This window comes from Ammospiza nelsoni, chromosome 32, assembly GCF_027579445.1.
Source record: "Ammospiza nelsoni isolate bAmmNel1 chromosome 32, bAmmNel1.pri, whole genome shotgun sequence".
Lineage (NCBI taxonomy): Eukaryota > Metazoa > Chordata > Aves > Passeriformes > Passerellidae > Ammospiza > Ammospiza nelsoni.
In genome coordinates, this window is record NC_080664.1 from 1,779,837 (window position 1) to 1,804,880 (window position 25,044).

The window sequence follows — 25,044 nt, forward strand, 5'->3', positions numbered from 1 at the left end:
AAGAGTAAATGCAAGGTGCAGAAAAAAGGACCAGTGCAAGGTGTGGCATTATGAGTGGTGCAGAAAAAAGGGTGAGTGCAAGGAATTATGTGGATGGAGTAAAGGATGAGTGCAAGGTTTGGGTTAAGGAATGACATGGGTGGTGCAGAATACAGAACCAGTGCAAGGTTTGGGATAAGGAATGGTGTGGTTGCAGTAAGCATGAGTGGAAGGGATAAGGAATGGTGTAGAATAAAGGATGAGTGCAAGGTGTGGGATCAGAAATTACATGGGTGGTGTAAAGGGTGAGTGCAAGGTTTAGGATAAGGAATGACACAGATGGTGCAGAATAAAGGGTGAATACAAGGTGAGAGATAAGGGATGGTGCAGAGTAAAGGGTGAGTACAAGGTTTAGGGTAAGGGAAGTTGTGGGTGGTGTAAAGATGAGTGCAAGGTGTGGGATAAAGAATGGTGTGGATGGTTTAGAATAAAGGGTGAGTGCAAGGTGAGGGATAAGGAGTTGTGTGAGTGGTGTAAAGATGAGTCAAAGTTTGGGATAAGGAATGGTGTGGGTGGTGTAAACGAGTGCAAGGTGGGAACATGGATTGGGTAAAGGGTGAGTGCAAGGTTTAGGATAAGGAATGTGGGTGGATGGAGTAAAATAAAGGATAAATGCAAGGTGTGAGATAAGGAATGACATAGATGGTGTGGAATAAAGGGCAAGTGCAAGGTGTGGGATAAGGAATTAATGTGGACAGTGTAGAATAAAGGGTAAATATAAGGTTTGGGATAAGAAATGACATGGATTGTGTAAAGGGCAAATGCAAGGTGTGAGATAAGGGATGGTGCAGAATAAAGGGTGAGTGCAAGCCGTGGGATAAGGAATGATGTGGATTGTGCAGAAAAAAGGATAAGTGGAAGGTTTAGGATATGGAATGATGTGGACAGTGTGGAATAAAAGGTGAGTGCAAGGTGTGGGATAATGAATGGTCCAGAAAAAAGGGTGAGTGCAAGGTTTAGGATAAGGAATGAAATGGATGGTGTACAATAAAGAGTGAGTGCAAGGTGTGGGATAAGGAATTATGTGGATGGAGTAAAGGGTGAGTGCAAGGTTTGTGTTAAGGAATGAAATGGATGGTGCAGAATAAAGAACCAGTGCAAGGTTTGGGACAAGGAATGGTGTGGACAGTGTAGAATAAAGAGTAAATGCAAGGTGTAGGATAAAGAATTTGGACAGTGTAGAATAAAGGGTGAGTGCAAGGTTTGGGATAAGGATTTATGTGGATGGTGTAGAATAAAAGGTAAATGCAAGTTATGGGATGAGGAGTGATGTGGATGGCGTAAAGGGTGAGTGCAAGGTGTGGGATGAGGAATGATGTGGACAGTGTAGAATAAAGGGTCAGTGCAAAGTTTGGGATAAGAAATGACATGGATGGTGTAAAGGGTAAATGCAAGGTGTGAGATAAGGGATGGTGCAGAATAAAGGGTGAGTGCAAGCTGTGGGATAAGGAATGGTGTGGATCGACTGCAGTAAAGGGTGGGGAATGCCCTGGTTGTGGCCAGGACAGGGTTAATTTCTGCTGGGACCCTCAGGCTCTTCTGTACCTTTTTTTACCAATTTTGCTGTTCTGTTTGTTTAAATTCTTCTTCCCTCCACTGATCACTGCTGCCTTTGTGCCCTCAGCTGGGGTTGGAGTCTGGGGGCAGAACTGAGAACACACCTGGGAGTCACTGACCGAGGAAAGGGAATTGAAGGATCAAAAGGGGAATCGAAGGATCCAAGGAAAGAGGAATTGAAGGATCCAAGGAAAGGGGAATTGAAGGATCCAAGGAAAGGGAATTGAAGGATCCAGGGAAAGGGAATTAAAGAATCCAAGGAAAGGGAATTGAAGGATCCAGGGAAAGGGAATTAAAGAATCCAAGGAAAGGGAATTGAAGGATCCAGGGAAAGGGAATTAAAGAATCCAAGGAAAGGGAATTGAAGGATCCAAGGAAAGGGGAATTAAAGGATCAAAAGGGGAATTGAAGGATCCAAGGAAAGGGGAATTGAAGGATCCAAGGAAAGGGGAATTAAGGGATCCAAGGAAAGGGAATTAAAGGATCAAAAGGGAAATTAAAGGATCCAGGGAAAGGGAATTGAAGGATCCAAGGAAAGGGGAATTAAGGGATCCAAGGAAAGGGAATTAAAGGATCCAAGGAAAGAGAATTAAAGGATCAAAAAGGGAATTGAAGGGTCCAAGGAAAGGGAATTAAAGGATCAAAAGGGGAATTGAAGGATCCAAGGAAAGGGAATTGAAGGATCCAAGGAAAGGGGAATTAAGGGATCCAAGGAAAGGGAATTAAAGGATCCAAGGAAAGGGGAATTAAAGGATCAAAAGGGGAATTAAAGGATCCAAGGAAAGGGAATTGAAGGATCCAAGGAAAGGGGAATTAAGGGATCCAAGGAAAGAGAATTAAAGGATCAAAAAGGGAAGTGAAAGGTCCAAGGAAAGGGGAATTAAAGGATCCAAGGAAAGGGAATTGAAGGGTCCAAGGAAAGGGAATTAAAGGATCCAAGGAAAGGGGAATTGAAGGGTCCAAGGAAAGGGAATTAAAGGATCAAACACCCCCCGTGTCCCCCCCCCCCCCCCCCACCTTTTCCAGGTGCAATCCCAGGTACAACCTGCAAATGAGGGCGCTCCCCCCACTCCAGGTGTGTCCCACCTGAGCCAGGACCAACCTTGGGGTGCTCCAGCCCTGACACCCCCTGGGCATGGGGGGCTTGGAGATGAATTTGGGGTAATTTGAGGTGATTTGGGGTAATTTGGGGATGAATTGGGGGTAATTTTGGGGGACTTGGAGATGAATTTGGGGTAATCTGGGGGGATTTGGGAATGAATCTGAGGTGATTTGGGGTAATTTCGGGATGAATTTGAGGTGATTTAGGGATGAATTTGAGATGATCTGGGGTAGTTTGGGAATGAATTTGAGGTAGTTTGGGGATGAATTTGAGATTATTTGGGGTGATCCATGGATGATTTTTGGTAATTTTGGGTGGTGAGGGGGTAATTTAGAGGAAAGATTCGGGGATATTTCAAGGTGATTGTGGGACCATCCTGAGGTGATCTGGGAGATTTTGGGGTGGTTTGGGAGTGATTTTGGGGATTACTTGGGGGTGGCTTTGAGTGATTTTTGTGTGGTCTTGGGGGATTTTTGGAGGTGATTTTGGGGTATTTTGGGGCTGATTTTGGGAATTATTTGCGGGTGGTTTTGGGATGGTTTGGGGGTGATTTTGGGGGATTTCTTGGGTGTGGTTTTGAGCGATTTTTGTGTGATCTGGCAGATTTTTGGAGGTGATTTTGGAGTGGTTTGGGGGTGATTCTGGGGTGGTTTGGGGGTGATTTTGGGGATTTCCTGGGGACGGTTTTGAGTGATTTTTGTGTTGTCTTGGGGGATTTTTGCAGGTGATTTTGGGGTGGTTTGGGGGTGATTTTGGGGGGGTTTGGGGCTGATTTTGGGGATTTCCTGGGGGTGGATTTGAGTGACTTTTGTGTGGTCCTGGGGATGGTTTTGGGGAGATGTTTGGGGTGATTCTGGGGGTGCTGCTCAGTCCTGGGGTGGTGCTGCCCCCCTGCACTGTCAGACTGTCCCAGATGTCACCTGAGCCAGCACCTGCCACACCTGGATCCCACCCCGGCTTTATTTAATCAAATCCTTGGCTTTTATTGTCTTTTTTTCCTGTTTTTGTTTACCTGAAACACCTGATGGGCTGAGCTGAGCTGGTATCACCTGGAGCACCCAGGTCTGAGGGACCTGGGGATCACCTCCCACCCCTGGGCACATCCCTCACCTGGACACCTGCCCAGAGCCGCTTCAGTCACTGCACACATTCAGCAGAAAGAGCCAAATCTTTGCTTTTCTCCCCAAAAACACCCAGCAATGCCCCCTGCCCTCCCCCAGTTATCCCTTTATCCTCCAATTTTCCATAATTAAATCCGGAATTCTTGATGACCTCACGAGATCACACCTGCACCCACCTGGAGGCAACACCTGTGCCAGGTCACCACACCTGGGGGGGTCTCCAGGTGTTCCCTGTGAGGGGAGTGACCAGGTGAGCACACCTGGGGGGCTCTCCAGGTGTTCCCTGTGAGGGGAGTGACCAGGTGAGCACACCTGGGGGCTCTCCAGGTGTTCTCTGTTAGGGGGGTGGCCAGGTGAGCACACCTAGGGGGGGTCTCCAGGTGTTCCCTGTGAGGGGAGTGGCCAGGTAACAACACCTGGGGGCTCTCCAGAGGCTTTCCAGGTGTTCCTTTTGAGGGGAGTGGCCAGGTGAGCACACCTGGGGGATCTCCAAAGGGTTTCCAGGTGTTCCTTTCAAGGGGGGTGGCCAGGTAACAACACCTAGGGGCCCTCCAGAGGTGTTCCAGGTGTTCTTTTCCAGGAGAGTATCCAGGTAACAACACCTGGGGGCTCTCCAGGTGTTCCCTGTGAGGGGCGTGGCCAGGTGACCACACCTGGGGGGTCTCCAGAAGGTTTTCAGGTGTTCTTTTCAAGGAGAGTGGCAAGGTAACAACATCTGGGGGGTCCCCAAAGGGTTTCCAGGTGTTCACTGTGAGGGGAGGTGGCCAGGTGACCACACCTGGGGGTTCTCCAAAGGGTTTCCAGGTGTTCCTTTTGAGGGTGGTGGCCAGGTGAGCACACTTGGGGGCTCCCCAGGTGTTCACTGCGAGAGGGGGTGACCAGGTAAAAACACCTGAGGTGTCTCCAAAGCATCTCCAGGTGTTCTGTTGGGGGGGGGGGGGTGGCCAGCTGAGCACACCTGGGGCCTCTCCAGGTGTTCCTTTTGGGGAGGCGGCCAGGTGACAACACCTGTGGGCTCTCCAGAGGCTTTCCAGGTGTTCCCTGTGAGGGAGGGTAACAACAGCTGAGGGGTCGCCAGAGCATTTCCAGGTGTTCCTTTCGAGGGGAGTGGCCAGGTAACAACACCTGGGGGCTCTCCAGGTGTTCCTTTCGGGGATGGTGGCCAGGTAAGCACACCTGGGGGGGTGTCCAGAGGCTTTCCAGGTGTTCTTTTTGAGGGAGGGGTGTCCAGGTGAGCACACCTGGGGGCTCTCCAGGTGTTCCTTTTGAGGGTGGTGGGCCAGATGACCACACCTGGGGGCTCTCCAGAAGGTGTCCAGGAGTTCATTGCGAGGGGGGGTGGCCAGGTGAGCACACCTGGGGTTCCCAAATCTCTGCTGTGTCCTCGTGGAGGGTGTCCAGGTGAGTGGAGGGTGTCCAGGTGTGCTGAGAGGCCGCAGGTGCTCCCCACCTGTCCCTCAGCTGCCCCTATTTCAGGATGATGTGGTAGCTGTCGTTGGTCTCGGCTGCAAGGGAAGCCCAGGACAGGTGAGGGGAGCTGGGAGGGGCCAGGGGTGGCACACAGGTGTGTGAGGGGTCACACCTGCGACTCAGGTGTGGCCCAGCAGAGCCCAGGTACTCACACACCTTTCAGGGTGTCCAGGACGAAGCAGGATTCATCCTGGAAGTTCTGGATCATCTGAAACAAACCCCAAACGGCTCCAATTTAGGGCTTTTTGGGGAAAAATTTGGTTCCAAAGGGCGGGAGGTGCCCAGGTGGGAGCTCAGGTGGGAGCTCGGGAAGCACCAGCCAGGAACAGTTCATTGATTTGGGCCCTTCCCAGCACCTGCACAGGTGATGCTGCCCCCAGGTGTGCCCTGGGGCAGGTGGGCATTACCTGGGGCAGGTGAGGGTTACCTGGTTGGTGCCAGGTGTTCCTGTGGGGCAGGTGGGGTTACCTGGGGTAGGTGAGGGTTACCTGGTGCTGCCAGGTGTGCCCTGGGACAGGGGGGCATTACCTGGTGCTGCCAGGTGTGCTTGTGAGGCAGGGGGGCATTACCTGGGGCAGGTGGGCCTTATCTGGGGCACGTGAGGGTCACCTGGGGCAGGTGGGCATTACCTGGCACTGCCAGGTGTGCCCTGGGGAAGGGGGATTGCTGCCAGGGATGCCCTGGGGCAGGTGGGCATTACCTGGTCGCTGCCAGGTGTGCCCTGGGGCAGGTGGGGTTACCTGGTCGCTGCCAGGTGTGCTCTGGGGCAGGTGGGCATTACCTGGTGCAGGTGGGCATTACCAGGGCAGGTGGGCATTACCTGGTTGGTGCCAGGTGTGCCCTGGGGCAGGTGGGCATTACCTGGTGCAGGTGGGCATTACCAGGGCAGGTGGGCATTACCTGGTTGGTGCCAGGTGTGCCCTGGGGCAGGTGGGCATTCCCTGGGGCAGGTGAGGTTACCTGGTCGCTGACCAGCACATGGATGCCCATGGGGCAGGTGGGAGTTACCTGGCACTGCCAGATGGGCATTCCCCGGGGCAGGTGGGGGTTACCTGGGCCAGGTGGGCATTACCTGAGCCAGGTGGGCATTACCTGGGCAGGTGAGGTTACCTGGTCGCTGACCAGCACGTGGATGCCCGTGGGGCCCTGTTTGTAGATGTGCTGGATGTGCTGGGCGGGCACCCGGAACAGCTGTGCCAGCTTCTCTGCCAGCTCGGCCGCCGTCAGCTCCTCCAGGTACACGGCGTGGTACACTGCGGGCACAGGGCACCTGCCAGGTGAGCCCAGGTGTGCCAGCACAGCACAGCTACACCTGCCAGGTGTGCCAGCTCCTCCAGGTACACGGTGTGGTACACTGTGGGCACAGGGCACCTGCCAGGTGAGCCCAGGTGTGCCAGCACAGCTACACCTGCCAGGTGTGCCAGCTCCTCCAGGTACACGGCGTGGTACACTGCGGGCACAGGGCACCTGCCAGGTGAGCCCAGGTGTGCCACCACAGCACAGCCACACCTGATAGCTGTGCCAGCTCCTCCAGGTACACAGCGTGGTACACTGTGGGCACAGGGCACCTGCCAGGTGAGCTCAGGTGTGCCAGCACAACTACACCTGACAGGTGTGCCCAGGTGTGCCAGCACAGCACAGCTACACCTGCCAGGTGTGCCAGCTCCTCCAGGTACACAGCGTGGTACACTGCAGGCACAGGGCATCTGACAGGTGAGCCCAGGTGTGCCAGCACAGCTACACCTGCCAGGTGTGCCAGCACAGCCACACCTGGGCTGGGCACAGCTGCACTCAGAACAGGCACCTGTCTGTCACCGTGTCCTGCCTGGCACAGTGACCTCCCTGGCACTGTGACCTGTTTGTCACCTGTGTCCTGTCACCTGTGTCCTGTCACCTGTGTCCTGCCTGGCACCCCTGTCCTCTCTGCCCCGTGTCCTGTCTGTCACCCAGAACAGCTGTGCCAGCTCCTCCAGGTACATGGTGTGGCACACTGCGGGCACGGAACACCTGACAGCACAGCCACACCTGCCCAGGTGTGCCACCATGGCCACCTGGGCTGGGCACTGCTGTGCTCCTAACAGGGACCTGCCTGGCACCGTGTCCTGTCACTGTGTTCTGTCTGTCACCTGTGACCCACCTGGCACCGTGTCCTGTCACCCCTGTCGTCCCGTCTGTCACCTGTGACCTGGCACTGTGTCCTCTCACCCATGTCCTGTCTGTCACCTGTGTCCTGCCTGGCACCATGTCCTGTGTGGCACGGTGTCCTGTTTGGCACCAATCTCCTGCCTGTCACCCCTGTCCTGTCACCATGCCCTGTCACCGTGTCCTGTGTGGCATTTCCACCCCTGTCCCCACAAACCTCCCAGTGTCCCTGAGCAGCAGCACCTGCACTGTTCAGGTGGGTTTGTGCCCAGCAGGACAGGAATTCCCCCACGTCCCCAGGTGTGCTCTCTACCCTCCCCAGGTGAGCCCCCATCCCCCCAGGTGAGCCCCCACCCCCCCAGGTGAGTTCCCACCCCCCCAGGTGTGCTCTCTACCCTCCCCAGGTGAGTTCCCACCCCCCCAGGTGAGCTCCCACCCCCCCAGGTGAGTTCCACCCCCCCAGGTGAGCTCCCACCCCCCCCAGGTGAGTTCCACCCCCCCAGGTGAGCCCCCAGCCCCCCCAGGTGAGCCCCCTGCCCCCCTCACCAAAGAAGGTGCCGCTGCCTCCATCGCCGTCCTCGTGCTCGTGCTGGGGCTCCCTCACCTGCTGCGACTCCTGGCACACGTAGATGGTCAGGCGGGGCCGCACCATCCTGGGACAGGTGAGGGTCACCTGGGGCTGCCTCTGCCTGCCCTGCCCTCCCCTGCTAGGTGTCCCCAGGGGGAGCTGGGGGAGCCCATCCCAACCCCTGCGCTGTGCCCACCTGAGCCCCAGGTGTGCCCTGGAGCAGCTGGGTGAGCCCATCTCAACCCCTGTGAGCTCCCACCTGAGCCCCAGGTGTCCCCTCACTGACCCTGGTCAGCCTTTCCTGAAATTCCCACCTGAGGCACCTGAGATGCTCCTCAGCCATTCCCACCTGGAGAAGCTCCCTGTCCCTGTCAGGTACCTGAGGATGCTTCCCTGGAATTCCCACCTGGAGAAGCTCCCTGTCCCTGTCAGGTACTTGTTGATGCTTCCCTGGAGTTCCCACCTGGAGGGGCTCCCCTATCCCTGGCAGGTACCTGAGGATGCCTTTCTGGAATTCCCACCTGGACACTCTGTCAAGTATCTAATGATGCTCCTCAGACATTCCCACCTGGAGAAGCTCCCTGTCCCTGCCAGGTGTCTGATGGTGCTTCCCTGGAATTCCCACCTGGAGGGGCTCCCCTGTCCTTGTCAGGTACCTGAGATGCTCCTCAGACGTTCACACCTGGACACTCTGTCTCTGTCAGGTACCTGAGGATGCTCCTCTGGAATTCCCACCTGAGAATTCCCACCCTAACGCCTGTCCCTGGCAGGTGCCTGATGGTGCTTCCCTGGAATTTCCACCTGGACACTCTGGTCCTGCCAGGTACCTGAGATGCTCCTCAGCCATTCCCACCTGGAGGAGCTCCCCTGTCCCCATCAGGTGTCTGAGGATGCTCCTCTGGAATTCCCACCTGCAGGTGCTCCCCTGTCCCTGGCAGGTACCTGAGATGCTCCTCGGCCATTCCCACCTGGGCCCTCTGTCCCTCACATCCTCCCAAATGCTCCAGGTGTGTCCAACCCCTGATTTTTAGGGCAAGGTGTGAGGAACACCCAGCCCCTTTGGGAACCTTCTGGGTAGGTCCCAGGTAGAGACAGCACCTGGAGCAGCAGGAGCTCCTGGCCTGGGGTTCCAGTCCTGGAGTCTCAAACTCAAAGAACCCTCTAATTCCCAATCTCTAATTCCTAATTCCTAATTCCCAATTCCCAATCCTTAATCCCTAATTCCCAATCCCTAATTCCTAACTCCCAATTCCTCATCTCCAGTTCTCAATTTCCAATCCCTAATCCCCAATTCCTAATCCATAATTTCCAATCCCCAATTCCCAATCCCTAATCCCTAATCCCTAATTCCCAGTCCCCAATTCCTCTTTCCAACCTGGACTTCCATCCCCAAAGTTCCTCTAAATTCCTGACTCGGATGGGAAAAGCCTGGGCCAGGTGAATCCCAGCTCCCTCAAGTGACTCCTGACCACCCCCAAGGTGCGTCCCAGCCCCCCCCAGGTGTGTCCCACACCCCCAGGTGACCCCAACCACCCCCCCCAGGTCAATCCTGGCCCCCCCAGGTGTGTCCCAGGCCCCTCAGGTGAGCCCCACCTGCCCTTGAGGGCGTTGAAGAGCCGGATGCCGTCAGCGGGGCCACAGATCTGGATCACATCCTCCCGTGTCAGCTTCAGCAGGTCTGCCCCTGGGAAAGCCCCAAATCCACCCAGAGTCACCCCAAAATTCACCCAGGTTCATCCCAAATTCACCCCAAATTCATCTCAAATTCACCCGAGTTGCTCTAGATTCACGCCAAAATTCACCCCCAAATTCATCCCAGATTCACCCCCAAATTCATCCCAGATTCACCCCAAAATTCACCTGATTCACCCCAGTCACTCCAGATTCACCCCAAATTGACCCTAAATTTACCCAAACTTCACCCCAAAATTCACCCCAGATTCACCAAAAATTCAACCCCAAATTCACCTCAAAATTCACCCCAGATTCACCAAAAATTCAACCCCAAATTCACCTCAAAATTCACTCCAGATTCACCCTAAAATTCACCCCTAATTAATCCCAAAATTCACCCTAGATTCACCCCCAAATTCACCCAGATTCACACCAAAATTCATCCCAAATTCACCCCAAAATTCACCCCAAAATTCATCCCAAATTCACTCCAGATTCACCCCAAATTCACCCCAGAGTTGCCCTAGATTCACCCCCAAATTCACCCAGATTCACCCCCAAATTCACCCAGATTCACACCAAAATCCACCCCAAATTCACCCCAAAATTCATCCCAAATTCACTCCAAACTCACCCCAAATTCAGACAGATTCACCTCATATGTGCCCTAAATTCACCCCAAATGGTGAGAGGGGGTGACCCCGCCCAGGTGAGAGGGGGTGACCCCGCCCAGGTGAGGTGACCCTGTCCAGCTGAGGTAACCCAGCCCAGGTGAAAGGAGGTGACCCTGCCCAGGTGAGGAGGGGTGACCTGGCCCGGGTGAGGTGACCCAGCCCAGGTGAGGGAAGGTGACACGACCCAGGGGAGGAAACCCAGCCCAGGTGAGGGAAGGTGACCCGGCCCAGGTGAGGGCAGAACTCACCTGAGAAGTTCCTGAAGAGCCGTGAGAAGGTGGAGAAGCGGTTGCGGTGCAGCCACTGCTGAGCCTCCTGCGGGCTCCAGGTGGGCAGCAGCGTCTGGGGGGACACAGGTGCTGCCAGGTGACCTGCCTGGCCAGCCAGGGGCACAGGTGCTGCCAGGTGAGCCCAGGGTGGGCCAGCACAGGTGGGAATGAACCCCTGGGCAGGTGGGACCTGGGACCTGGAAATGTCTCCAGGTGATGTGGAAGTGTTACCACAAAACCCACCTGTCCCTCACCTGGGTGTGGAACAGAGCCCACCTGTGCCTCACCTGGATGTAGGACACAGGTGAGCCCTGGTGGGCCAGCACAGGTGGGAAATGAACCCCTGGGCAGGTGGGAGGAGGTGATGACCTCAGAGGTGACTTGGAAATGTCTCCAGGTGATGTGGAAGTGTTTGTGCTGAGGCACAGGTGAGCTCAGGTGAGTTCAGGGTGGACCAGCACAGGTGGGAAATGAACCCCTGGGCAGGTGGGACCTCGAAATGCCTCCAGGTGATGTGGAAGTGTGGAAGTGCTGAGGCACAGGTGAGCTCAGGGTGGGCCAGCACAGGTGGGAATTCCCCCCCAGGTCTCCCAGGTGTGTGCAGGTGACCCCAAGTGTCCCCTGTAGGACCCCCAGGTGTACCTGGGCAGGTACCTGGGCAGGTACTTACGTCAGCCAGGGGCGCGGGGGGGTCGGGCTGGTGGCTCGGGGACCCGCTGCTGGGGACAGAGGGACAGAGGGACACGGGTCACTGGGATACTGGGGACACTGGGATGGCACTGGTGTCACTGGGGCGGCACAGGGGTGACAGTGGGATGGCACTGGGGTCACTGGGATGACAGTGAGATGATACTGGGGTCACTGGGATGACACTGGGGTGGCACTGGCGCCATCCCCCCGGTCTGACCCACCCCCCAGCTCCCAGCGCTCCCAGTTCCAGCACTCCCAGTCCCAGTTCCCAGCACTCCCAATTCCCAGCACTCCCAATTCCCAGTACTCCCAATTCCCAGTACTCCCAGTCCAGTACTCCCAGTGCTCCCAGTCCCGCACCCCCAGCACTCCCAATATTCCCAGTTCCAGCACTCCCAGTCTGGCACTCCCAGCACCCCCAGTACTCCCAGTCTGGCACGCCCAGCACTCCCAGTTCCAGCAGTCCCAGTGGTCCCAGTGCTCCCAGTCCAGCACCCCCAGCACTCCCAATATTCCCAGTTCCAGCACTCCCAGCACTCCCAGTCTGGCACCCCCAGCACTCCCAGTGCTCCCAGTCTGGCACCCCCAGCATTCCCAGCACCCCCAGCACTCCCAGTCTGGCACCCCCAGCACTCCCAGCACTCCCAGTCTGGCACCCCCAGCACTCCCAATATTCCCAGTTCCAGCACTCCCAGTCCCAATTCCCAGTACTCCCAATTCCCAGTACTCCCAGCACTCCCAGTGCTCCCAGTCTGGCACCCCCAGCACTCCCAATATTCCCAGTTCCAGCACTCCCAGTGGTCCCAGTACTCCCAGTCCAGCACCCCCAGCACTCCCAATATTCCCAGTTCCAGCACCCCCAGCACTCCCAGTCTGGCACGCCCAGCACTCCCAGTCTGGCACCCCCAGCACTCCCAGTCTGGCACCCCCAGCACCCCCAGCACTCCCAATATTCCCAGTTCCAGCACCCCCAGCACCCCCAGTCTGGCACCCCCAGCACTCCCAGTATGCCCAGTCTGGCACCCCCAGTATGCCCAGTCCCGCTCACCCGTCCCCGATGGAGAAGCTGCTGTGGGAGCTGTTGAAGCCGGGCGAGGGCGCGTTGGGCACGTAGGTGACCTCGGGCCAGGGCGAGCACTGCGGGCACGGCAGGTGAGCTCAGGGGCACCTGAGCTGCATCTGCACACCTGAGCACACCTGAGCACACCCGGGCTGCACCTGCACACATCTACACTACACACACACACACCTGGGCTGCACCTGCACACCTGAGCACACCTGGAACTGCACCTGCACACATCTACACTGCACACACACACCTGAACACACCTGGAACTGCACCTGCACTGCACACACACACCTGAACACACCTGGGCTGCACCAGCACACCTGGACACACCTGAGCTGCACCTGCACACCTGAACACACCTGAGCACACCTGAGCACACCCGGGCTGCACCTGCACACATCTACACTGCGCACACACACACCTGGGCTGCACCTGCACACATCTGAGCACACCTGGCCTGCCCCTGCACACACACACCTGAACACACCTGGATTTCACACCTGAACACACCCGGGCTGCACCTGCATTGCACACACACACACCTGGAGCCATGCACACACCTGGGCTGCACCTGAACACACCCGGGCTGCACCTGCACACCTGAGCACACCTGGAACTGCACCTGCACACATCTACACTGCATACACACACCTGAACACACCTGGAACTGCACCTGCACTGCACACACACACCTGAACACACCTGGGCTGCACTTGCACGCAGCTGGGACTGTATCTGCACACAGCTGCAACGCACACAAACATCTGCACACACCTGGGACTGCACACACCTGGGCTGCACCTGCACACCTGAGCACACCTGGGCTGCCCCTGCACTGCACACACACACCTGAAGCCATACACACACCTGGGCTGCACCTGCACACCTGAACACACCTGGGCTGCACACACACACATCTGCACTGCCCACACACACCTGAACACACCTGGGCTGTACCTGCATGCACCTGGACACACCTGGGCTGCACCTGCACACACCTGGAACCATGCACACACCTGTGACTGTACCTGCACGCACCTGGTCTACACCCACACATACCTGGGCTGCACCTGCACACACCTGGGACTGTAAATGCACACACCTGCACTGCACACACAGACCCACACACACCTGGTACCATACCTGCACACACCTGGGACTGCACCTGCACACACTTGCACTGCCCACACTAATCTGCACACACCTGGGACTGTAGAGACTGTACCTGCACACAGCTGGACACACCTGCCCTGCACACACACACCTGCATACACCTGGAACCATGCACATATCTGGCCCTACACACACCTGGGACTGCACCTGCTCACAGCTGCACTGCAAACACACACACCCACACGCAACTGGGCTGTACCTGCACACACCTGAGACTGCATCTGCACTACACACACACCTGCACACACCTGGTCTGCACCTGCATACACCTGAACACTCCTGTCTACACCTGCACTCACCTGGGCTGCATCTGCACACAGCTGCAATGCACACACACATCTGCACACACCTGGCCTTGCACACACCTTCAACCCCACACACCTGGCCTTGCCCTACACACATCTGGACCCACACATACATCCAACCTCACACACCTGGGCCTGCACACACCTGGCCCTATAAACACCTGGAACTCCACCTGCACACAGCTTCAATGCACACACACATCTGCACACACCTGGGCCTGCACACACCTGCAACCCCACACATTTGGCCTTGCCCTGCACACACCTGGGCCCAGAAATACATCCAACCTCACACACCTGGGCCTGCACACAGCTTCAACCCACACACCTGGCCTTGCACACACCTGGCCCTGCACACACCTGCCCAGCTCAGGTCAGTAATGTCCCCAGAGCCCTTCTGCAGGTACAGAGCACCTCCTCTGCCCCAGTTCTGCCTGGCAGGTACGAACACTTGAGCTGCGGTCTGGCAGCAGCCCAGCCCTGCTGCCTGCAGCCAGGTGAGGCAGGTGGGCAGGTGAGCTCACCTCGGTCAGGATGGTGGTCTCGTATGAGGGCTGGTACTTCTCCTTCTCGTGTGGCGTTCGCTTCTCCATCTTCTCCCGGTCCGTCTTCTGCTTCCGGTCCGCTCCTTTGGGCTGCCCAGGGACAGGTGTGACAGGTGTGGGGACACACACAGGTGTGGGGACACTCACAGGTGTGGGGACACACACAGGTGTGTGGGACACCCACAGTTGGCATAGGTATGGGGACGCCCGCAGGTGTGGGGATATCCACAGGTGGCACAGGTGTGGGGGACACACACAGGTGACTCAGATGTGGGCACACCCACAGGTGTGCGGACACCCACAGGTGGCACAGGTGTGGGGACATCCATACAGGTGGTACAGGTGGCACAGGAGTGGGGACATCCACAGGTGGCAAAGGTGTGCGGACACTCATAGGTAGCACAGGTGTGTGTGACACCCACAGGTGGCACAGGTGTGGGGACACCCACAGGTAGCATAGGTGTGTGCGACACACACAGGTGTCACAGGTGTGTGTGACACTCACAGGTGGCACAGGTGACTCAGCTCTCCTGGTGCTCGGCACAGGGAAAAGGAGTTTGGGGAGAAGCCTGTCCTGAGGGCCTCTGCAGGGATAGGGATGTGACCACCTGGAGACACCTGTAACCACCTGAATACACCTGTAACCATCTGGAGACACCTGTAACCACTTGAATATACCTGCAACACCTGAAATACACTTGTAACCACCTGGAGACATCTGTAACCACCTGAAGATGCCTGAAGACACCTATAACCACTTGAAATCCCCTGTAACCACCTGGAGACGCCTGTAACCATCTGAACACACCTGTAATCACATGAACACACCTGTAACTCCCTGGAGACATCTGTAACCACCTGAAGATGCCTGAATACACCTGTAACCACCTGAATACACCTGTAATCACCTGGAGATACCTGTAACCACCTGGAGATACCTGTAACCACCTGAATACACCTGTAACCGTCCACACACACCTGTGACCACCTCAATACAGCTGTAACCACCTGAATACACCGGTAACCACTCTGCACACACCTGTAACCACCTGAATCCACCTGTAACTACCCGAACACACCTGTAGCCACATTGTACACACCTATAACTCCGAGTACATCTGTAACCTCTCTGCAGACACCTGTAACCACCTGAACACACCTGCAACTCAAATCCCATGGGAAGCACGGATGTGGAACCTCCACAGGTATCCAGGTGTTCCCCTTGGCAGACCCCTGCAGAAATCCCCTTAAACTCACCTCTACCTGCACTCACAGGTGATGGAATCTGTCCCAGGTGGAGCAGGGGAGGGCAGAGCAGGACCCCAAATGCCACTGACCCCTCAGGTGAACAGGTGTGAAAAGAGGAGCCAAGGTGAGATTCTGGGGGTGCTGCAGGTGGGGTGGAGTCACAGGCACCCTAAGGTGTGACCTGAGTGGGAACGACCCCTCCCTGCACCTGCACTACCTGTACCACCTGCACCACCTGCTCCACCTGCACCCTGCATCACCTTCATCACCTACACCACCTACACCACCTGCATCAGCTGCATCACCTGCACCACCTGCATCAGCTGCATCACCTGCTCCATCTACACCACCTGCATCACCTACATCACCTGCATCACCTACACTACCTATACCACGTGAGCCACCTGCATCACCTGCACCACTTGCACCCTCTGCAGCACGTACATCACCTGCACCACCTGCTCCACCTACACCTACTGCACCACCTGCATCACCTGCACCACTGACACCACCCGCACCACCTAAACACCTGCACCACCTACACCACCTGCGTCACCTGCATCACATGCACCACCTACACCACCTGTACCACCTGCACCATCTGCACCACCTGCACCACCTGCAGCATCTGCACCACCTATACCACCTGCACGACTTACACCACCTGCACCCTGCACCACCTACATCACCTAAACACCTGCACCACCTCCACTAGCTACACCACCTGAATACCTGCATCACCTGCACCACCTACACCACCTGCACCACCTGCATCACCTCCGCTATCTGCACCACCCGCACCTCCTACACCACCTCCATGACCTGCATCACCTGCACCACCTACATCACCTGCATCACCTACACTACCTATACCACCTGCACCCCCTGCACCACCTACATCACCTGCATCACCAGCACCACCTGAATACCTGCACCACCTACACCACCTACCCCACCTGCATCACCTGCAGCATTTACACCTGCATCACCAGCACCACCTGAATACCTGCACCACCTACACCACCTACTCCACCTGCAGCATCTACACCTGCATCACCAGCACCACCTACACCTGCACCAACTGCACCGCCTACATCACCTGCATCACCTGCACCACCTGTACCCTGCACCACCTGCTGGGGCTGTTACTCCTACAGGTGGGATTTTTCAGAGGCACCAGTACAAAGCAGGACAGAGCCCAGGTGGGCCCAGGTGGGCGCTCAGGTACCTTGAACACCTTGATCTGGCAGCTGGCGGAGTGCAGGTGCTCGGTGTACTCGCCGCTCTCGTTCTCGCGGAAGGTGTCGATCTGCACGCGGAAGGGAACGCCCTTCTCGCCGCCGTGCTTGCGCAGCGTGAACTCCGTGCTGATGCAGTGCACCTGCGGACAGGTGAGCCTCCTGTGGGGCAGCCAGCCAGGGACAGGGCCCGGCTGGGCCTCACCTGGGTGTGGGACAGGGCCCGGCTGGGCCCCACCTGGGTGTGGGATTGAGCCCACCTGGGTGTGGGACAGGGCCTGGCTGGGCCCCACCTGGGTGTGGGACAGATCCCAGCGTCCCTCACCTGGCTGTGAGATAGAGCCCACTGTGCCTCACCTGGGTGTGGACAGAGCCCACCTGTCCCTTGCCTGAGTGTGGGACAGAGCCCACTTGGATACAGAACAGAGCCCACCTGTCCCTCACCTGGGTATGAGGCACTGCCCATCTGTGCCCCACCTGGACGTGAGCCAGTGCCCACCTGTCCCTTAACTGGATGTGGGACAGAGCCCACCTGTGTCTCACCTGGATGTGAGGCACTGCCCACTTGTCCCTCACCTGGATGTGAGGCAGTGCCCAGCTGTGCCTCACCTGGATGCAGGACAGAGCCCACCTGTCCCTTACCCTAATGTAGGACAGAGCCCACCTGGATGTGAGGCAGTGCTCACCTGTCCTCACCTGGATGCAGGACAGAGCACACTGTGCCTCACCTGGATAAGGGACAGAGCCCACCTGTGCCCCACCTGGATAAGGGACAGAGCCCACCTGCCCCCCACCTGGATGCAGGACAGAGCCCACCTGTCCTCACCTGGGTGCAGGACAGACCCTACCTGTCCTCACCTGGATCTGGAACAGAGCCCACCTGTGCTCACCTGGATGCAGGACAGAGCCCACCTGTCCTCACCTGGATATGAGGCAGTGCCCACCTGTGCTCACCTGGATGCAGCACAGACCCTACCTGTCCTCACCTGGATCCGGAACAGAGCCCACCTGTGCTCACCTGGATGCAGCACAGACCCTACCTGTCCTCACCTGGATCCGGAACAGAGCCCACCTGTGCTCACCTGGATGAAGACCGAGGTCCTCTTGGAGGGGTCCCACAGGAATTCCACGGTGTTGAGCTGGGTCGGGTTCGCGCGGGGGTCGATGATGCCCACGGACATCGGGATATCTGCGGGGGAGGGGGGCACAGGTGAGGCCCACCTGGGACCTCCCAGCCGCCCCAGCCAGGTGAGACTCACCTATGTCCAGGATCCTGTCACCAGGTCTGTTCCACCTCCAGCCCTCCAGCTGCTGGTGCTCCGTGTACTGCAGCCGCCGGTCGTGGAAAACCACCCGGAAGATGCTCTGGGGACGGGGAAACATCACCTGGGGCTGCCCTGACACACCTGGCCAGGTGTGCAGCCCCTCCCTGTGCCAGAAAGGGGCAAAGGGAACCACCCTCCTCCCCCAGCTCCCAGCCCCACTCAGCTGCAGGGCTCTGGAGGGCACCTGGCTGGCACGGGCACACCTGGCCCAGGTACCCCTGGCACGAGCACACCTGGCCCAGGTACCCTGGCATGGGCACACCTGGCCAGGAGTACCTGAGCTCTCTGCTCACCTTGACCAGCTTCCCGTTGATCTCGGGCAGCTCCCCGAGTTTCCTGTTGTCCAACATCCGGATCTCATAGGATTGACCTGGGGGCAGGAGGGCACCTGAGGGTTTCTGTCACCTGTACCTGTCACCTGAGCTCCTCCCTCATTTGGGGTCCCACCAACCCAGACCTTCCAGATGTACCTGAAAGCAGCAGGTACACCTGAACCTGTAACTGTCATCCTGCAGAGCTGCCCATCACTGACCTGTACAGATACACCTTACACACACCTGTACACCTTACATACACCTGTAACCACCCTGCACACACCTGTACAGATACATCTTAAACACAGAGATAAACCTTACACACACCTGTAACCACCCTGCACACACCTGTACAGATACACCTTACACACACAGATACGCCTTGCACACACCTGTAACCATCTTACACACACCTGTACAGATACACCTTACACACATACACCTTGCACACACCTGTAACCACCCTGCACACACCTGTACAGACACACCTTACACACACAGACACACCTTACACACACCTGTAATCCTCTGCACACACCTATACAGATACACCTTACACACACCTATATCCAGCCTGCACACACACCTGTAGACACACCTGTACAGACATACTTTACATACACCTGTAGCCACGTTGTACACCTGCATCCACCCTACACACACATGTACAAATACACCTTACACACCCAGATACACCTTACACACACCTGTATCCACCCTGCACACACCTATACAAATACACCTTACTCAATCACACCTGCAGTCCTCTGCACCTGTACAGGTGTACACAGATACACCTTACACACACTTGTAACCACCCTGCACACACTTGTACAAATACGTCTTCCACACAGAGATACACCTTACACACACCTGTATCTGTACACACAGATACACCTTACACACACCTGTAATCCTCTGCACACACGTGTACAGACATACCTTACATACACCTGCATCCTCCCTACACACAACTGTACAGATATACTTTACACACGCCTGTATCCACTCTGAACACACCTGAATAGATACACCTTACACACACCTGTAACCACCCTGTACACACCTATACAGATACACCTTACACACACCCGTAACCACCTTGCACACACCTATACAGATACACTTTACACATATCTGTAACCACCTTGTACACCTGCAACCACCTTGCACACACCTGTAATCCTCTGCACACACCTGTACAGTTACCTTACACACACCTGTATCCATCCTGCACACATCTCTGCACACACCTGCACAGATATACCTTACACACACCTGTATCCACTCTGAACACACTTGTACAGATACACTTGACACACACCTGTACAGATACACCTTACACACACCTGTAAGCACCCTGCACACACCTGTACAGACACACCTTACACACACAGATACATCTTACACACAGCTGTAATCCTCTGCACACACCTGTAGAGATGCACCTTACACACACAGATACACCTTACACGCACCTGTAACCATCCTGCATACACTTGTAACCACCCTACACACACCTGTACAGATACACCTTACACACACCCTGCCTCCACCCTGCACACCTGTGCACACCCCTGTTTCCACTCTCCAGTCCCCCGCCTCTAACCTGCTGAACCCCCCAGGTGACTCCTGCTCCACCTGTGCCGAGCACAGCCAGGTGCAGGCACTGCCCCCTCCCATCTCCCAACAGCAACACCCCAAAACTCAGCAACTCCCGGGGGAAACAACACCACAACACCACCTTCCACAGCAGAACCCCCACCTATCCAGGCACCTGTGCAGGACAGGTGAGGCTCACCTTGGTTGAGGTAGGTGAGGGTCTCGTCGTGCAGCTTGACGGCGGGCGAGGTGGCGGCGCACAGCACGTACTGGAAGGGCAGCAGCTTGTCCTGGCTCTCGGGGGGCAGGCTGGACTCCTCCTGCTTGAAGATGGGCAGGGCCAGGACGTCGCTGTGGACAGGGGAGAGTCACCTGAGACAGGTGAGCTGGGGGGGCAGGGATTCCTTCAGTCCAACCTTGGTACCTGGAGGATGAGCCCCACCAGGAACCTGGCTCTGTCCCCAGACCCTGCCTGAGCTCAGGGCTCCAGGTGTGTCCTGAACATTTGGCCTCAGGGAAATACACCTGTGGCCATCTGAATACACCTGTCAGCATGGGAGAGAGTCACCTGAGACAGGTGAGCTGGGAGGGGGGTGATTCCTTCAATCCAACCTGGGCCTTGATACTTGGAGGAAGAGCCCCACCAGGAACCTGACTCTCCCTCTGGACGCTGCCTGAGCCCAGGGCTCCAGGTGTGTCCTGAACATCTGGCCTCAGAGGCCTTACCTGAGGCACACCTGTCACCTGTGGCCATCTGAATACACCTGTCAGCACAGGAGAGGGTCACCTGAGACAGGTGAGCTGGTGGTGGGGGGTCAGGGATGCCTTCAATCCAACCTGAGACTTGGTACCTGGAGGATGAGCCCCACCTGGCTCTGCCTCTGGATCCTGCCTGAGCCCAGGGCTCCAGGTGTGTCCTGAACATCTGGCCTCAGGGGCTCACCTGTGGCACACCTGTCACCTGTGGCCATCTGATTACACCTGTGAGCACCCAGGTACACCTGTGAGCACTGCTGATCCTGATTCCCATCACTACAACCACAATTCCTGCTGTAACTCCAGCCCTGCTCCTTCCCTGCTCCAACCACAGCTCCAGCCCAATGGCATCCTGAATCCAACCTGAATCCATCCCAATGGCATCCCAAATCCATCCTGAATCTATCCTAACTGCATCCTGAATTCATCTCTACTGCATCCGCAATTCATCCCAAATTCATCCCGAATCCATCCCGAATCCACCCCTACTGCACCCCAAATCCATCCAAAACCCATCCCAAATCCATCCTTAATCTGTCCATCCTGAATTAATCTCTACTGCATCCTGAATTCATCCCAAATCCATCCTGAATCCATCCCAACTGCACCCCAAATCCATCCCAATGGCACCCCAAATCCATCCTGAATCTATCCTAACTGCATCCTGAATTCATCTCTACTGCATCCACAATTCATCCCAAATTCATCCTGAATCCATCCCAACTGCATCCCGAATCCATCCCAGCTCCATCCCAAACCCATCCCAACTGCACCCCAAATCCATCCCAATGGCATCCCAAATCCATCCTGAATTCATCTCTACTGCATCCGTAATTCATCCCAAATTCATCCCAAATCCATCCCGAATCCATGCCAGCTCCATCCCAAATCCATCTCAATGGCATCCCAGCTCCATCCCTACTGCATCCCAAATTCATCCTGAATCAATTCTTACTGCATCCCAAATCCCTCCCAATGGCATCCCAAGTCCATCCCTACTGCATCCCAAACCCATCCCAAATCCATCCCAAACCCATCCCAACTGCATCCCAAATCCAACCTAAATCCATCCCAAATCCATCCCAGTCCCAAACACAGCTCCGTGCATTACTTCAGCCATAATTGCAATTACAACTCCAACCCAACTCCATCCCAACTCCATCCCAGCTCCACCCCAATTCCATCCCAAATCCATCCCAGCCCCAACCCCAACTCCATCCCTACTCCAACCCAACTCCATCTCAAACTCATCCCAACTCCATCCCAGCTCCATCCTACTCCATCCCAACTCCATCTCTACTCCTTCCCAACTCCTTCCCTACTCCATCCCAGCTCCAACCCCAATTCCATCTCTACTCCATCCCTACTCCACCCCACACCTCCATTTCCCCCTTGGTGCCCCAACTTTACACAGTTCAGGGTTCCCGTGTCCCTGGCACCCCCTGCCATGCTGGGGACCCCCACAGGTTCTGGGGACCCCTGGGGATTTTGGGGCTTCCCTTGGGGAATTTGGGGACCCCCAGAGATTGAAGGGTTTCCCTTGGAGATTCTGGGGACCCCCTGAGATTTTGGGGTTTCCCTTGGGGGTTCTGGGATTCACTGAGGTATTGGGGACTCCCCCTGAGATTTTGGGGTTTCCCTTGGGGATTTTGGGGACCCTTGGACATTTCAGGGTTTCCCTTGGGGATTTTGGGGATCCATGGATATTTTGGAGTTTCCCTTGGGGATCCATGGAGATTTTGAGGTTTCCCTGAAGGATTTTGGGGATTCACAGAGATCTTGGGGACTCCCCCCGAGATTTTAGGGTTTCCCTTGGGGACCCATGGAGATTTTGGGATTTTCCTTGGGGATTCTGGGGACCCATGGAGATTTTGGGGTTTCCCTTGGGGATTCATGAAGATTTTGGAGTTTCCCTTGGGCCTTCTGAGGATCCATGGAGATTCTGGGGACCCCCAGAGATTTTGGGATTTTCCTTGGGGGTTCTGGGGACCCATGGATATTCTGAGGTTACCCTTGGGGATCCATTGAGATTTTGGGGTTTCCCTTGGGGACCCATGGAGATTTTGGGGTTTCCCTTGGGGATTTTGGGGATCCATGATTTTGGGGTGCCTCTGGACATTCCAGGGTCCCCTCCCTCTTCGGGCACCACTGCTGAGGTGACACCTACCACCTCCAGCTCCTTTTGGGGCCCCCCACTCCCCGCACTGCCCCTGCCTTCCCCGGGATCTTTTGGGGTGCCCTGTTTTGGGTTGCCCTGTGGGTTTTGGGGTGCCCTGTGGGTTTTGGGGTGCCCTGTACCTCATGCTGTAGGCGCCAGCACCCAGCTCCTGCCCGATGCCCGAGAGGCTGGCGTCGAAATCCTGCACCAGCCCCGACTCGATCACCTCGTCCGCCAGCGGCAGCTTCAGCGCCCACGCCATGGCCCCGGCACCCCGAAACGGCCACCGGGTCACCCCCAAAAACGGGGGGTCCTCAGGGTCACCCCAAAAACGGGGGGGAGGCAGGGGGTACTCAGAAATGGGGGTGTCTCGGGGATACGGCAGAAGCGGGGATTGTGGCACTCCCAAATGTGGGGGTTGCAGGGGTCACCCCCAAAATCAGGGGTCACCCCCAAAACCAGGGGGTCTTGGGGTCACCTCCAAACTGATGGGGCTCAGGGTCACCCCAAAACGGAGTTTTCAGTGTCACCCCAAAAACGGGGTTCCTCAGAGTCACCCCCAAGCCAGGGGCTCCTCGGGGCACCCCAACACCTCCCCCTGATTTCTGGGGGTACCAAACCCCCCCAAACCTCTTGAGGACCCTCTCCTGCAGTGATTAATTTGGGGACCCCCAAACCCTGCTAGCACAGGCGAATGAACCCCAAAACCCAGCAACACCCCCCCCTCAAAGGGAACACCTCAGGGGCACCCCAAAAACCCCTGAGAGGTGACACCCCCGGGGGGCCCCGAGTTCTACAGAGCAACCCCAAGGGCTGCACCCAAGGGGACCTCAAAACTTGCACTCCCCTACAGAGGCTGCACCCAAGGGACCCCTCAAAATCCTGCACTGCCCTGCACTCAAGGGGACCCCAAAATCCTGCACCGTCCTCAAGGGGCTAGACCTGCGGGGACCCCAAAATCTTGCACTCCCCCTACAGGGGCTGCACCCAAGGGGACCCCAAAATCCTGCACTGCCCTCAAGGGGCTGCACCCACGGGGACCCCAAAATCTTGCACTCCCTTCTAAGGGCTGCGATCAAGGGGACCCCAAAATCCTGCACTGCTCTGCACCCAAGGGAACCCCCCAAAATTCTGCACTCCCTTCTAGGGGCTGCACCCCCAGGGACCCCCCAAAATCCTGCACTGCCCTGCAGGGGCGGCACTCAAAGGGACCCCCCAAAATCCTGCACTCCCCTCTAAGGGCAGGGATTCCAAAATTATGCAGTGCCCTTCACTCAAGGGGACCCCAAAATCCTGCACCGCCCTCAAGGGGCTGCACCTGTGGGGAACCCAAAATCCTGCACTCCCTGCACCCAAGGGGACCCCAAAATCCTGCCCTGCCCTGCAGCGGCTGCACCCAAGGGGACCCCAAAATTCTGCACTGCCTTGCACCCAAGGAGATCCCCAAAATCCTGCACTCCCCTCTAAGAACTGCACCCAAGGGGACCCCAAAATCCTGCACTGCCCTACAGGGGCTGCACCCAATGGGACCCCAAAATCCTGCACTCCCCTCTAAGGGCTCACACACGGGGACCCCAAAGTCCTGCACTGCCCTGAGGGGCTGCACCCACGGGGACCCGCCCAGTCGAGGCCAGGACCCCCCAGTCTGCGTCGGGACCCCCCAAACCGGGCCTGGACCCCCCAAACCGGGACGGGACCCCCACTCCGGGCCGGGACCCCCCAATTTTCGCCGGGACCCCCCAAGCCGGGCCCGCCCCCCCGCTCCGGGCCGGGACCCCCCAGACGACACCGGGACCCCTCCCCAGTCCGACCGGGACCCCCCAGTCCAGTCCGGGCCCGCCCCCCCCGCTCCGGGCCGGGACCCCCGAACGCGCCGCTCCGCCAAGATGGAGGCGGCGGCCCCACCCCCGCCGCTGGGAGGGCGGCCCCGCCCCTCCGGCCCGCTCAGCCAATGGGAATAGGCCTTGCCGCGTGACGGGCGGCAACAATAACCAATAGAGAGCTG

At 57.0% G+C, this 25,044-nt stretch overlaps 1 protein-coding gene across 1 annotated transcript; it reads right to left on the reverse strand.

Annotated features, from left to right (window-relative positions):
* Positions 1-4,749: 4,749 nt before the first annotated feature.
* TFCP2 (transcription factor CP2) lies at positions 4,750-24,677 on the reverse strand. Its single transcript, XM_059491337.1, has 15 exons — positions 23,180-24,677; positions 20,325-20,476; positions 18,503-18,579; positions 18,144-18,249; positions 17,967-18,073; positions 16,875-17,027; positions 14,378-14,488; positions 12,355-12,443; positions 11,287-11,335; positions 10,596-10,689; positions 9,593-9,683; positions 7,978-8,084; positions 6,400-6,542; positions 5,446-5,497; positions 4,750-5,324 (listed from the first exon to the last, which is right to left on the reverse strand). Exons 1-15 carry the CDS (start codon positions 23,299-23,301, stop codon positions 5,287-5,289), a joined length of 1,491 nt encoding a protein of 496 aa, XP_059347320.1. The 5' UTR covers positions 23,302-24,677; the 3' UTR covers positions 4,750-5,286.
* Between the last annotated feature and the right edge of the window lie 367 nt (positions 24,678-25,044).